Below are 13,064 nucleotides of genomic sequence, written 5' to 3'. Positions count from 1 at the left end.
CTTACATTCTTTTACATGCAATCCATTCACACGCCAAGGCAAATTAAGGGTGTGTGTCTCGCTCAAGGGTCCAACGGAAGTGCCCCACCTGGGAATCAAACCTGCAACCCTGGAGTTATAGACCCGGCTCTCTAACCACCCTGCTGCCCTACCCTACCCATCACTACCCCCAGAAAGTGGACCTCATTGGGCAGCTCACACTGGGAAGAGATGCATAGAGAAAGCGGGGGGAGGAAAAGAAACACTAGCCAGGTCCGGCGCTACTGCTCATATTAAGCAGGAGAACACACTTCTGTTTCTCTCTATATTCTCTCTATTTGAGGAGACTGCAGATAAGTTTAAATGAATGTAATGTGATGTAGAGGAACACACATTTCACATATTACCCCACACAAATGGCCGCTCGCTAAGGATACTGGACTGGCCACACATTTCACATATTACCCCACACAAATGGCCGCTCGCTAAGGATACTGGACTGGCCACACATTTCACATATTCCCCCACAAAGATGGCCGCACGCTAAGGATACTGGACTGGCCACACATTTCACATATTACCCCACACAAATGGCCGCTCGCTAAGGATACTGGACTGGCCACACATTTCACATATTCCCCCACAAAGATGGCCGCACGCTAAGGATACTGGACTGGCCGCAAAAGCCATGGATGATGTACATGAGCCAGTCGGGATGGACCACGTCTTTGACCTTCTCCAGGAGCTTCCCGTTCCACACGTACTTGGCGTACGGCTCGTTCCTGATCCCGTTAACCACTGCGGTGAAGCAGACACAAGCAAAAAAAATTAAAATTAAATATTTAGAAATGTTACGGCAAGCAAACTCTAAAGACTGCACAATGTGAGGAGAACGCAGCAGGGTATGGACTGGCTAAACGAGGTGCCAGCTAAGACAAAATGTTCTCACAACGCGACTGGAATGTTTGGCTAACGTTGCCACTATGTGGCTGCAACATTGTGAGAATGTTTTGTGTTAGCAGGGGTGCTGGCATGCGCCAAGTAACTAGGCAACAGAGCAGCAAACGTCACGTTGCCACGTCACCGCATGATGCGCATCGAGACGCAACGTCGTAACGTTGCATGACTGCGTGATGTGATGTTGCTTCACTGCGTGATGTCATAGGGTGACATCACTGAAAGAAGTCATGAGGTCACATCACTGCAGTACCGCAGAAAACGACCAGGCCCGGCAGCCCAGAGGCCGAGAGGGGTCAAAATACCCTCGACCAATCGGAGAAGGAAAACGGTGGTTTTTGAAAAGCAGGGTGACACGGCACTTAAGAGGTCGTCTGAATCCTGGACACGGTCCCGCATTGGTACCCCCTAAACAGGGCTGTAAAGACGGACTGCGGCAAATCTGAGCAACTGCCCAACTCAAGGACCGCGAGGACGGAAATGAAAGACTTGAGCTACCCTGAGTTGGAAGGCCTTCGTCCTCGAAAATGTCAAAGCTGTCCTGTCGGCTCTGGGCTTGGACCTCCGCCTCTTCCACCTTCCTCTTCTTCTCCTCCTCCTCCTCCTCCTCCGCCTCCGCCCTGCCCAGGTCACGGGCAGTGGTGAGGAGGGTTAGGTTGTACTGCAGAGAGTGACTCAGATCGTAGCAGTAGCTGTAAACAGAGTTCAGGGAGGAGGAGGAGGAGGAGTCAGCCAAAATCACACTGGATTTTCACAAAAAAAGAGAGAGAGCGAGATAGAGAGAGAGAGAGGGGGAAAAAAACCGCTACTCTTGTTGCTTGGCAACCGGCTGGATGCAGACACACGTTTTTTAGGGAAGGCATGAGGTGCAGCAGAGAGCACGAGAGGTCCCAGCGCGATCGCGAGCGGGCCTCTTTAAGAGCTGCTCTCGTAACAGGAGACCCCGACGGCGTTCACAGCTACAGTTCAGCCTGGGCCCGCGTCTCCTTTGTAATTCCTCCTTTATTTGAAACCTCGCAGAAGCATCGAGGGAGAGCGCCCCTCACTTACAAAACTCCTCAGCCACGACAAAAGAACACAGAAAAAAGAGAACAACGTTAGGCAAGACGATAATCAAAGTTAAAAACAATCAAAACATTAGATTTTTTAAAATTGTTACAGAAGGAAAAAAACATGAATGAATTTATAAATAAAACGGTAGCAAAACACTCATTAAAGCGTTCGTTAAGCAAAAAAACATTTATAAAATAAAAATATTAACGAAAGCAAATAGGAAAACACTAATTAACGCAATTACAATAAAAAAGAAAACAGTGAGATTCAACATTAGGCTCTTTAGGTCTTAAAGGCTGTAAGGATTTACACAGGACATGTAAGGGGACACTCAGTTTGTTTCATATGAGCTGCTAACAGGAACGGGGTCGACCACGAGGCAGCTGGCCAAGCGCACGGGGGCTTTTTTTAGACTCCCGCACTCACGCTCCGGCCAAACGGTTTGGGCAAAGGGCGCACGTGAAAGGACTCCGCGTCCCCGCGAACGCCTCGAAAAAGCCATCAGAAACGAGCCCCCCCCTCCCCCCACCCCCCGTACATCTGCCGCTCCGTCTCCATTCAGCCCCCCGTCCGCTCAGCGAGCCGGGCCAAGACCGGGGGGGTCACGTGACCGGGGCGTGTCGCCACGCCGCCTCAGGACCGATCCGATCCCGCCTGAAACCGAGCCCGGCGAAGCGGCGCTCGAGGTTCCGAGCGTGTCGTCCGCGCGGCGACTCGACGGTCCGCGCGAAGGAGGCCGTTAGGAAGGCCGGCTAAAAACGCGATCGGCGCGCGGAGGAGCCCGAAGCGGCCTCGACAGTTTTCGGGTACGCGGCGCCACGGGAACCGTCCCGAGTCACCACATCCGGTCGCGGGACCGGAGACAGACTTCTCTCACCTGAAGTAAAAGTTGCTGGACAGGTCCACGTTCTGGAAGATTCGCACGTATCTACAAACAAACAACAAACAAAACAAAAACAAAACAGAATGTTACCAGTCAGAGGTAAGACCTCTATCTATCCATCTATTTATCCATAATTATAAAAGCCTGATTTGTGAGAATCTGAAGCCATGGATCAATTAAAATTATGGGGAATGACAATAAAGTAAAAAAAAAAAAAAAAACGTATTTCTATTGTCGTCGTCATTTAGAATGATGGGCCTTCGGAACGTTACACATACGGCATCAAGGAATAACTAATTCCACGGTTATTATTTGCATACATGCATAAAAATGAAAATGTCCACACATTAATATCACAGGAGTAAAATGCTGCAAAAATGCATTGCGCCATTTTGTTTGTAAACAAAGGCCTCTGCTGTTTCTAAAAGTGAACAACCAAAAAAAATGACAAAATCTTGAAATTGGAACTAGTCAGATGGCTGATTCTCAGCATTATTTATTTTATTTTTTTTCTGTGGAGGTTCCCTGTAACAGTTCTACTCTCCAGGGGCCTGAGGTGGAGAAAAACATGAGCAAATCTCACTAGCCGCCAAATGGGCTAGTTTGGCTAAGATAGCGACATAGGATAGTTCTCTGAATGTTGCCTGCAGCGTGCACCACGCGTACAGTATGATCTGACCCGGGCCCTGTTTCAGGAAGCAGGATCACTCACGCTGGATAACTGCAACTGAGTAAAACCCGGGACGGCTCTTTCTCCTTCAGTCCATGTTCCAGGTTCGGGAGGCGTTCCGGGTTCCGGGTTTTACACAGCGCAGCTATCCGGCTAACTCCCGCTTCGCGAAACAGGGGGCCCCCGTGTTTTTCGGAACGCAGCCGCTTTTCATAAACATGAATAGAATTACCGCCCGCAGGCTGGGTCACTCGATTTTCCAGGTCGAACTGTCGCCACGGCACCGCGGCGTTCGCCGGACGGTGTCGATGACCCGCGAAAAGAAAGGGGGTCAGAATAACCTGACACCGGCGCGTCTTCGACGCCCCCGCTTCCTGTTTTTCCCCTGGGGCTGGCTGGCTGGCTGGCTCGCTGGCTCACTCACCTGGCCTCGTCCGGATGGGTGACCCGCACCGAGTCGTTGGGGATGTAGATCATGTTCGTGTCCTCGATCTTGTATATCGAGTGGCCCCCGATGTCGGCCATCTTCCTCCGTTTGGTGATGAGGATGATGTAGTAGCCCTCCATAAACCGGACGAAGCCTGCGAGAGCGCCAGAACGAAAAAGAGAAAAATAAACGAACGACGACTTTTTTTTTTTTTTTTTTAAAGCATCGCTCGCAAACGCCGTGTTAAGACGTTCCAGAGATACATTTAGAACAGCGGTGGTCATTGGGTAATCTCGGACAAAAAGCAGGAAGCCTTCGCCGTGTAAATTATTCTCACCGTCCAGCTTCTCGGAAAGCGCTTTCTAATTCTATTCTCGCACTAATACAGACGGCTTTGTTTGCCTGGGCTGCGCGTTGTTTGTTTGAAATTATGCTAATCGGATTCGTTACATAACCGCGGCGAGAGAGTACACAGCCGGGAATTGAAATAACATACACTGGGGGCCGTTTCACCCGGAGAAACACATGCTTTCTTTAAGCTCCGTCGCGTCTCATAATTGCAGCTTTGCACGTACACTTCAGAGCTAATTATGTCCGCGTTAAGCGAGTTTCGTTTCGTTTCGCCGGCTCTGCGGTTCACGCACGGAACGGGTCCACCGATATTCTAATGAGGTCTTACATGTACAGCACTGCGACGCAGAAGGCTTCCGATCCACTCAATTTTCCTCAACAACATCTACAGGTTCGGTGGAGTGTGGAATATGGAAACCACCATATTACACGAAGTTTGGCCTAACTCAGGAAAAGGAGAGGGTTAAATGGTTACTCGTGCACCTAACTTCGTAGCGTTTTAATTTGCACATGATGTAGACGAAGCAAAGTGAAAGGAAGCTTTTGTGGACAAAAACGACAGCAAAAGCCGTTAGAAATTCAGGCACGAATGTGCCCCAGTGGCTTAGGGTTAGCACCACAGTAACTGTGTAAGAGCGTCTGTCAACTCATTGAAAAGTTGGTTTTTTATTTCCCCCCCAAAAAAACTGACCCCGTTACAGACGCGAACGCGACACATTTTGAGGCGAGTTCCTTATTTTCGACTCGGGTCTCACTGACATTGTCTCACTCACCCCCCCCACCCCCACCCCCGCCCCCGCCCTCCGACTCCGATCAAAAAATAACGACGGAAATAGACCCAGGGAAAAATGTTTTTTTTTTTAAAAAGGAAATAGTCTCCGAGATAATTTGTGTCGGCGAGAAAGCGGCGGAGAGGGACGTCAGAGACGTCGCCGGCCGAATCGAGAGGCCGCGCAGAGGCGCCTTTGTTTTCGTTGGCGGTGCCGGTCCGCCTCCCTTTGTTCTTCACCCCCATTCATGTTTTCCCCTGGGCCCGTTTCCAAAGGGGGGCAATTTTCTCTGGTCATGCGTCACCTTATTTCCAATGCAGATAATCCAGGAGGGAACAACAACAACAACGACGACGAAGACGACGGAGAAATCGGGCGGAAAGTGCACATCGCCGAGCCGCACCCGTGGGCGAAACTACGGCGGAGGAACTGCGTGACGGGCTCGCTGTTTTCGGGTATTTAGGTCATGGGCTTGTTTGGTCCAGGGAGGACGCAATCTCCAAGCGCCGCGTAATGTCGCTGAAAATTACACACCGGAGTTGGGGGGGGGGGGGGGGAGAATGAAAACAAGTTGTCGTCGCCCCCCCCCAAACCCCCAAGAAAAACAACAGCATGAAGAGGTGATGCATCTGGGGAGTTTTTTTTTATGGACGGGAAACAGGGGAGGAATGGGGGGGGGGAATGGTGGGGGGTGAAAGTTAGTCAGTCCCAACACCTCACTCACTCAACATGTGGTGCCACCAAAACTAGCGAGGAGATCTGCGCAGATTCATTATCTCCTCGCTATTCACAGTGACCCCCCCCCCCCCCCAAACGCACAGTCTGACATTTCAGGCGATGTCGCTGAGCTTTTTTTGACTGGCGGGATGTGACGTTGAGTCTGCAAAGAACAGCGACCGCGAAACAGCCACCGCCAACTCCGCCTGCGAGGAATTTCACACGAACGAACGGTCTTCGTCTTCGGCAAATTCTTAGATTACTCGAAATAACAAAAAATGATAGATTTCCATTCAGTCTGAACAATATGGGAGAAGAAGAACATTAAGCTCTAGCCGTGCGATCTAACAGAGTTTCCTGTTATTTGGCGGTTTGACATTCTCGTGCTGAAAAGCACATGTCACCTTCCTCTGACTTAAACAAGCAGTGAGGAATGCAAACCGTTCAGGAGGATGGCAAGATTGGAAGACATGGCTTATGTAAATGTTGCCAGGTGAGCAACATTTAAAAAGTGTCCTTTAACCCATTAACCCATAAAGATCACATAATTATGTGATTAGAAATTTCTGAACTGAACATTCTAATGCTGATGTCACAATCACTGCTGTTAACTGAAAGCAGCAGAGTTCTAGAACTCTTGAGAATTTTGAAAAAAATTTTCCAATTCCACTATTCAAGGGTTTGAAAGGGACCGTATCAACTGGACGTGTGGACAAACCTTACCCACAATGCCGTAGGCGGACACTGCCCTGGACAGACCGGAGGACCCCTTCTGTCCGATTTTGGTGCGGTTCCCCAGGTCCAGGCGCCCCAGGAGTTCCCGTACCTCTTGCTGATTGTAAACATGCTGCCAAATTAAGGAAGAGAGGTCTGCATTACCCTACAGGCCTAGCATTTCAATTTGATGCATCGTTCAACTGCCACGTGTTAAACATCTCATTACATTCACAGGTGGACGTAACCTCGCTAGAGGCTACAGCATTTTCACTTTACAGGGACTGGGTCTGTCCTTTCAGAGCTGCCGCCATTTTACACACCACCCCAACAGGGACACGCAGTGAATAAAGTTCACGGTCACGGTACTTTTCCCTCCGTAAGAAGTGACCGCTGCCACCATTTTGTACCCTAACGGCAGACAGTTAGCAGTGTTCCACGTGGTCAGCCGCTCACTACGTCGCAGGTTACGTTACATAATGGACAAACACCTCCGTGTCGCTGCGTGTACATACAGGACTCATAATGAACCTTCAGAAGGAAGCGCTCAGTGGGGGAAAAAAACACATGCTTCTCATATAAAGGGCATCTATTGCAACATCATTACATAAAAACCCCTTGAGGTGATAATATACATGTTTTCCTGGGCCTAAAAGAAAAATAGACTGGCAGAAGAGACCTCCATAATAATAATAATAATAATACCCCAGTATTTACAAAGGAGCAAAAACAAATTGTCCGTCAGATTAACCAGTAATGGGAATGCAGATCTACTCCATAATCATAAAGAGAAAGGTCTGCCATCTACGCGCATGCAAAGGTGATGTATTGTGAAACACCGCACCCTCACCCCCCCACCCCACACCCCCCACCCCACACCCCACCTCCAAGCACCTTATGTAAGCTCTCAACGCACAGCACGCATTCGGAGAGCGGCGCCCGACCCACCTTGTCATCAATAATCACCAAGTCCTTGGGCTCCGTGCGATCGATTTTCAAAACACGGTGTTTTGTTTGCGCGTGATTGCTCCCCACCAGGAAATACCTCTGAAGGGAAAAAACAAAAAAAAAAAAAAAAAACAATCAGCCGATCATGCATGGATGTATGTACGCCACCATTACTACACAGGGATAAAATAACAGGCTTCACTTGTTTACGCATGCTAATAAGACTGCAATTGTATACGGCTCGTCTTTCTCGTCCCCCCCCCCCCCCCACCACCCCATCCCCACCCCACCCCCCGTTCACATTATACGGTAGTTTGCAAATATCACAGCCATATCAGTCTTGACAGATGTTTATTTTTTAATTTTATTTTTTTTCCCACAGGCAGCCAGCGTGACAGGAAGACCGTACGTTAAACGTGATGTGTTAAACATTTGATGTTCCTGTCTTGATCGACACCAAACGATCTACAGCAGATAGTGGCGGTATTTCGGAGGGGGGGGGGGGGTTCCTATCAGGTTTAAACGGTTAGTAACAGGCTGGTAAAAGGTTAAATTGTCCATCTATTGCATCTGTACTGACAAGGCAGAACATTGATAAAAATTGGATTATCTGCTTTTACACAGCAGGGCACTTTGAATCTGTGCCTTCATCTGCACCGACAGAAAACAGGACTGATGAAGATCTATGGAACATAATGGCATTTCATATGGGAGTACATCCATCTTACACGGCCGTCAGAAGCACACATTATCATCTGTCATGTCATTACCTCTCCTTTTTATTTTTATTTTTTTAAAACACTGGCGCCCAACCCTAATTTGGAACGTCCCAGCATTTGCGATCAAAGTCACGTTCATGCTGAACCCCGTGGCCGATTCGGGACAGTGTGGACGTGCGCGGTTCTCCTCCGAAAACGTGCGGCGTTGCTGGCCCGGTTCTTCTCGCGCCGCGGCCCACAGCCAAGTTCACACGCAGTTTAATCGGAAGGAACGCCTTTCGCGTGCGGCTTTGGGCGTGCGTGCAGTCCGCGGGCACCTGGATGACCAGCAGGGGTCACCGGAGAGCCGTGAAACACGTCCCACGTATCCCAAACCGTCTGCACCCCCTCCCAAGCCCCGGGCAAACGGAATCGCCAATTACACGTCTCCTTATGGGGCTACCGGTTAGCGCTGGCGCGGTCCGGATGTGATGTCGCTTGCTCAGTGGCACTTTTTAAGGATGTTTACAGACCGAGAGTCAGCTCAAATCACATTACGAGCCAATTCCTGACCCCGTTTCCTCTTCGGCTCAACTCTTGTGCTGGTAAAGACCACAAAAGCAGGGAATTGAGAGGAGAAGTGTCACTGCTTCACAACTATGAGTTTCCTCCCTCCCTGCATCCCCAGTTGAGTGACCTCTATTCCAAATCGAGAAAAGTAAAACAACAACCTATTCCAATGTCCGAGGCACTGCTTTTGAGTCGGTTCAGTGTCACACTGAACCAAGGGGACAGGGAGCGTTGAGCACCATGTAGGTGACCGCAGGAAACAAGGGAAAGAAAGACAGATAACATTTCAGTGACACAGTAACCCGTGACACGGCAAATGACACCTTTTAGAAGAGATAACAATCGATCATTACACTACACAATAAAACGCGGTGAGGTAATCAATTCCCTCATTGAGGCCCAGGGAATAATTTCGCCTCCAATGTGAATGTGTGAAAGAAAGCTCTTTCACTCTACTCTCATCTTTAATAGGCCATCGCTTGCAGATTGCAAATTACATTATCTTGCCAGAGCACTGTTAGAATTGCCTCTTCTAAGCTGTTGGTTAGCTCATGCTGTTAAGGCACTGTTCCAGTGCATGGATGGGCCCCACAGTCTGGTATCTATTAAGACACTGTTCCAGTGCATGGATGGGCCCCATGGTCTGGTATCTGTTAAGGCACTGTTCCAGTGTATGGTTGGACCCCACAGCCTGGTATCTGTTAAGGCTGTGTTTCAGTGCATACTGTAGATGGGCCCCACGGTCTGGTATCTGCTAAAGCACTGTTCCAGTGCATGGATGGGCCCCACAGTCGGGGATCAAACCCCAGCCATGTGTTGCTCACTGACAGGAAGCGGTGGCTGAAATCGTGCACTTTGAAGGAGAGCAGATGTGTTTCTGCGCTCTCTCCGATGTCAATAGAAGGGGTCGCGTCGATGAGCTCTCAAAAATACGACTGAGCATTCCAAAATTCGGTCAAAAAAAAAAGAGGTAAAAGCATAAAAAGAAAACACGGTCTCTCCTAATAGCATACACGTCATGTTCTCTCCCACCTTGTCCCACATCGAGTAAATGCACCTAGGCAACAACATCATTCAAAAGTATGTGGATGTGGGATAATATTTTTTTTTAAAACCCCCTCCACGTATTACAGGTAAAAGCTTCAAGGTATTTTAATAGATTTTTAAGTGCAACTTCCTTCCACCGCTCTGCTTTTGCTTTTAAGAACAGTATTTTAGAGATATATGAGGTTTCACCCTAATTAATTTTTATCAGGTCAGTGCTCGTATTTGTGAAGTTTCTCAATGAGGAGTTGCTGATGTTGAGTTAGTTTCACCTTTCAGCTCCCCTGCTGACCAGCTGGGATTCTAAACTGGTTTTAACTGGTCGTAGCCTGCTGTGGGATTTAGGTTGTCTGTGGCTGGTCAAAGCTGGTCATAGCAGGCAGAGTAAGCTGGTGGCTGAGCTGGTAGGCTAGCTGACTTTAGACTAATGAATAGGTGATTAAGCTGGTCGGCCAGCTACAGTAAAACCAGCTACAAGTGTTGAAAACACAGCTTCGACCAGCTTGACCGGCTTAGGCTAGTTTAAGATGGCATTTTCAGCAAGGTCATAGTGGAAATGGCCAAGACATGGAGAGTGGAAACGAGAGTTTGTATTCATAAAGCACCTCCGACTACAAAGTGCTGGTCTAGGATCAGTTTAGACTTTTAGGTCATGCTGCACATGGCTAAGATTTGGACTGTGTACATGTGAGTTTGTATTCATAAAGCATCACATCACTGAGTATGAGTGTAGATCTAGGGTCAGGTTTCTCCCAAACACACCGCTGGAAACACCACAGCAGAGAGAGAGAGAGAGGTATAAATCCTAAGCTACTGGCAGACCCGGTACGGTAAACTTGAGCTGCAGCACAGGGTAGCTTTGAGAGCTTTGCATTTTGCGTTGGCAGAAGGACAGGTTCCTGTGACAGGGAACTAAGTCCATGTTATTTTATCCTCTCTTTAGAATTGTGGAAGCTGCCTTGCCCATGTTTTGGTTTCTTTTTTCTGTGCTACTCCAAACACACACACACACACACACATATTTTGTCTCTTCCCTTTCAGTTGGCTGACCATCATGTCACACATCCCAGGGTCTACAGAGAGGGATAGAACAACACTTTTGCATCTTCATAGACTCTGTTGCATGATGGTTTACAAAGTTTTGGGTTTAACATGTAGGCACCAGCATTTCTGAAATGACAATATGTGATATAAAGAGGAACTGTGAAAGGGAAAGGATATTTGCTTGAAACATTTGGGGAAAATACCAATGTAAAACTCCTAGTCATTCAAGGCCAAAGGATCTTAACAAGCAGAAGGGATAGAATAAAAATCTCCACACTCCTGTCTCAACCGGAGTCTGAGGTTCTGGATGTCAAAGGAGATTTTAGCAGCTTAAGAAAAACACGAAGAAAATTAATCACACCTCAAACAAGATTATCTAAGGCTCCATCTTTTGAACTAGTGCCATCTAGTGTCTTATTATTGAACTGCAGAACGTTACGCTTGCACCTCAACTTCCAGGCAAGTATTTTTAAGTCATCTTTTAAATAAATATGGCACACCGTCCTGATGTGGAAATACCGCTATAGCTTCCATATCTGAAACTATTACTAAAAACCAAAAGAACATGTTCAGATCTCAAACCCAAAAACCCACACAGGTTACTGAGCAGCCTTCCGGTAGTGTCTTTTCTCGTTCCACTCACCGCTCTCGCCTCATACAGGACCAGTTTCTGTACGCCGCTGATGATGGCTGCCGACAAAGGCATGGTGGGTCGGTGATGTCAGCGTACACCATCCAATCAAATAAAGGTAAAACTGTCGAAATCCTTTCTGGAACACATACCAATATAACTTATTATCAAATCATCATTCTTTTTATTTATTTTTTCAAATCTGACTTTTACTTATGTCTGTCGTATGATGCAGACACAAGCATTTTACATCTTTTCAAGTTCAATTAGATTACTGAATTCTAGGATCTCATAAAATTATTGCACATGTTACATTTTCATATCTATGAACACTTAAGAAATAGGCCTACTATTCATCAATCCGTTCACTTTCAAGATGAACAGTCCACAGGCATGAAAAATGAGACTCCAACTATCACTACAAAAAGAGCCATATCTCATTAAAAAAGAAGAAGAAGCTCGCAGCATATGCTGAGCTTTCATACGAAGTAATAAAACGTTTTAACCACAAGTCCGTTATGTTAAATACGTGCCGTCCATCATCTTTCTGTTGTATCTAAAGAACTTCAACAGATCTCGCTTTGCCCGTATGACACACTTGCGTATTTTGATTAGTAGAATCCAAGGTCCAGGAAAGTAACTTATTTAGGGAAGATTGCAACAGAAATAGCAACTTAGTAGCGATATTTCTTGCCACCTCGCCATCGAAACAACAAAGCCAAATATAGCCTATATAATATGGTAATACAAAATTACCGTAATACAATTGATGTAGCCTACAATTTCCGTGTTAAAAACAGCAGGCTATTTCCAATTTTATAATGGTGGCTTCATACATATACATACACATAAAAATAACGACTATGGACCCAAGTGAAAAGCTTTAAAATAATATTGATATAATATGCTTTTTTTTAGTTCGGTGTTAGACCAAGAGAAGTCAAAAGGTCAGGGCTTCAATTGACTGCATAACAATGCAGCATAGCTATATACTAGCTAACGAATAAATAAAAAAATATTTAACAAAAACATAAAGCCAAAACATGGTTAATGTCTCGCGGAATAACCATGCTAGACTAACCTCTAGTTATTAACCTAACCTGGCTAGCCAACTTCACAAGCTGATCAATTACAGTCATAACAGAAACAAACAAAACTACGTTACTTAGCCATCTAGTAACACGTCTATACTGTATATCCAGAAAGTGTGTCAACTAGTTATCTACAATCACCCAGCTAATATTATTTTTGCACGTATAACGATGCCGTTTAGTAGCAGAACTATTACAAATGATGAATATTGGTCGGGAAAATGGCGAGCTGTGCACTTAAGATAATGACAGAAAACGAACGTAAAAACAAATGCAAACCCAGTTCGTCCACCATTTTTGATACCAGTTTCAACATAACGACCTCATACTCCAAACGTATGAAATAATAATTAGAAATTGCACCTACCATAAAGCGTTTTGCTGTTCAATGAAGCTCAAAATTTCTCACTCTCGTGCAAATTGCAGAAAACGTTTGTTTCGATCAGGTGACTGTCATGGAGTTCAGCTGGAACGGAACGTCGTGAAGTTCAAACAGAACGAGCAACGCGGAGCGCAG

At 46.8% G+C, this 13,064-nt stretch overlaps 1 protein-coding gene across 3 annotated transcripts in view; it reads right to left on the bottom strand.

Moving 5' to 3' along the window:
* Window positions 1-13,056, bottom strand: part of fig4a (FIG4 phosphoinositide 5-phosphatase a) — a 56,721-nt gene extending 43,665 nt beyond the window's left edge. The window contains exons 1-8 of one of the 3 annotated variants that reach the window (XM_064340452.1): window positions 12,915-13,056; window positions 11,469-11,595; window positions 7,470-7,568; window positions 6,531-6,654; window positions 3,967-4,123; window positions 2,867-2,917; window positions 1,435-1,628; window positions 649-777 (exon numbers count right to left, since the gene is read on the bottom strand). In XM_064340452.1, coding sequence (XP_064196522.1) covers window positions 649-777; window positions 1,435-1,628; window positions 2,867-2,917; window positions 3,967-4,123; window positions 6,531-6,654; window positions 7,470-7,568; window positions 11,469-11,531 — 817 coding nt within the window. In that variant the 5' untranslated portion in view covers window positions 11,532-11,595; window positions 12,915-13,056. Of the gene's footprint in view, window positions 1-648; window positions 778-1,434; window positions 1,629-2,866; window positions 2,918-3,966; window positions 4,124-6,530; window positions 6,655-7,469; window positions 7,569-11,468; window positions 11,596-12,826; window positions 12,888-12,914 lie in introns of those variants that run through there. The other 2 variants (XM_064340454.1, XM_064340455.1) reach the window with 2 other exon arrangements.
* Window positions 13,057-13,064: the final 8 nt, after the last annotated feature.

Source organism: Anguilla rostrata, chromosome 6 (assembly GCF_018555375.3).
Source record: "Anguilla rostrata isolate EN2019 chromosome 6, ASM1855537v3, whole genome shotgun sequence".
NCBI classification, from domain to species: Eukaryota; Metazoa; Chordata; class Actinopteri; order Anguilliformes; family Anguillidae; genus Anguilla; species Anguilla rostrata.
Note: the sequence above shows the minus strand (reverse complement) of the source record. Positions and strands in the feature narration are given on the sequence as shown.